Genomic DNA, 2,258 nt, shown 5'->3' with positions numbered 1-2,258 from the left:
TTGTTCAATGATAGTGACTTTTAAATCTGTAATAGAATGACCAGGGAATTGCTATGCATCCGAAGAAGTGAGGTTTTTACCCACGAAAGCTTATGCCCAAATAAATCTGTTAGTCTTTAAGGTGCCACCAGACTCCTTGTTGTTTTTGTAGATACAGACTAACACGGCTACCCCCTGATACTTGACACCATGCAAGGCACTAAATTTAGCCGTATGGAGTGAAAATCCATGAACCTCAACAAAAAACTTGCACAGACACAGACAGACATCATCTTCCTCTCCAAATGCAAACAGATGGACATCATACCAAATGGACTGAAGGTAAAAAATCCATGGCAATCAACATACTACATTGACTATGGTGAGAGACTGTGCCACACACTCTCAAAGAAACTGAGGAACCACCTGATCAGCATCCTGTACAGCAGACAGGAGAAGATCAAGAATGAGCTCTCAAAACTGGAGACTTTCATACAAAACCAACCTTCCACACAAACTTCCACATGGCTGGACTTGTAAATTAGTTACAAATGTCTCTGGCTTTTGATTAGGTAAGTTGGGAATATTGAAAATAGAATCAAAGTATGAGAAAGGAAATGTCAGCATGGCCAGACCTGGTAAAGAAAATTCTTAAAGGATTTTTGTTGTTCTGAAACAGTAAGCTGCTTCTATTCGGTTCCTGTGACTTAAGAAAGAAGCCTAATTTAGTGTGGCAGTCAAGAGAAGATTAGATGAGACTAAATGTGCATGCAGACTCTTTCTTGTCAGAAAAAACATTTTTTTCCAATGCTTTGCTCCGACTGCTAACCAAAAATACTTTGTTTTAAGGAGGCTGCAGTCTCTATATTATTAATCACAGGTTCCCAAAAGGAGGAAATGGAGGTGTCTGAAACCCAGCTGGACCTGCAGGGTGATAAGCCGTTGGTATAGACGAGGCACTGTAATCAGGTCCGGGTTTAATAGTGGGAGGATTATGAGATTGCACCCCAAGAGAAGACCTGAGCTTGGTGCACTCAGACAAGGGGCAGCGGTGCAGTTAGCTCCATGATCATGACAAGCTCTTTTTAAAATAAGCATATTGAATCATTTATTATGGTACTACCTTTCTCCATGTCTTTTCTCTATTTGTGAATATGGCCGGTAGTGCACAGGAGAATCTTACTATTGTCATCACAGAATTCATCCTGCTGGGATTTGGTAACCTCCATGAACTGCAGACCTTCCTTTTCATGGCATGTTTAGTTATTTACCTTGTAACAGTGACTGGAAACCTCCTCATTATCACAGTAGTATTAGCCGATGGTTGTCTTCACACTCCCATGTACTTCTTCTTGGGTAATTTATCCACCTTGGAGATCTGCTACACCTCAACCATTGTCCCCAAGATGCTCAGGACATTCCTAACATTCTGGGAAATGGTTCCTTTCTTGGGGTGTCTGGCTCAGTTGTATATTTTTGGTTCAATGAGAGTTATTGAATGCTGCCTCTTATCAATCATGTCCTACGACCGGTGTTTAGCCATCTACAGTCCTCTGCGCTATGCAGCTGTTATGAACTTTAAGGTTTGCCTTCAGTTAGCGGTTGGTTGTTGGGTAACTGGGCTTCTGGCTCCTCTGATAACTGTAGTTTGGACATCCAGACTACCGTTCTGTGCTTCCAATGAAATTGACCATTTCTTTTGTGATTTTGTGCCTCTGCTAAGACTGTCATGTACAGACACTCATGTGATTCAATCTCTGTCTTTCATAGTCTGTGCCTGTGTGGGCCTCATCCCATTTTTACTAACCCTGGCTTCTTATTACAAAATCATACTGACCATCTGGAAGATCCCTTCCACCACAGGGAAACTAAGAGGTTTCTCCACCTTCTTATACCACCCTTATCAACTTGCAGAAGTGCATTAAACAACATAATCAACATCTGCCACCTGTGGCTCTTTTTCTCCCTTTCTCTCACTGAAGGGAAAATTATGGGAGGTTTTAATTTTATTCTGTGTTGATTTGCTTTATGTCAGCTGGTGCTCTGTGCATTTGCCATTAAAGTCAAGTTTGAAGAAGTGTGTCTGGCACGTGGAGCAGAAGGTGGTGATGCTTTGTGATGGTGTGAAGTTGCACTCTATATGATTTTATGAAAATATGCTAATAAGTGTGAATATAATGGAACTGGAATATGCTTCATGCAAAAGGTAAATGTGATGGGGCAAGGCCAGATGGCTACAGGAAAGTAGTGAGGAACAGGTATGTTAGCCCCAGGCTAAA

The 2,258-nt window shown here is 41.5% G+C and overlaps 1 protein-coding gene across 1 annotated transcript; it reads left to right on the top strand.

The window, feature by feature from the left end:
* Window positions 1-1,133: 1,133 nt before the first annotated feature.
* Window positions 1,134-1,904, top strand: LOC113409285 (olfactory receptor 6N1-like). The gene has a single exon (XM_026663024.1). It carries the CDS (start codon window positions 1,134-1,136, stop codon window positions 1,902-1,904), a length of 771 nt encoding a protein of 256 aa, XP_026518809.1.
* Window positions 1,905-2,258: the final 354 nt, after the last annotated feature.

The sequence above is a fragment of the Terrapene carolina genome, unplaced genomic scaffold (genome assembly GCF_002925995.2).
Source record: "Terrapene carolina triunguis isolate 2854851 unplaced genomic scaffold, T_m_triunguis-2.0 Scaffold31919, whole genome shotgun sequence".
NCBI lineage: Eukaryota > Metazoa > Chordata > Testudines > Emydidae > Terrapene > Terrapene triunguis.
The sequence above is the reverse complement of the archived record's forward strand: the minus strand, read 5'-3'. Positions and strand labels throughout refer to the sequence as shown.

Excerpts from the sequence above, each read along its gene's own strand:
- LOC113409285 (XM_026663024.1), top strand. The coding sequence starts at position 1,134 with ATGGCCGGTAGTGCACAGGAGAATCTTACTATTGTCATCACAGAATTC.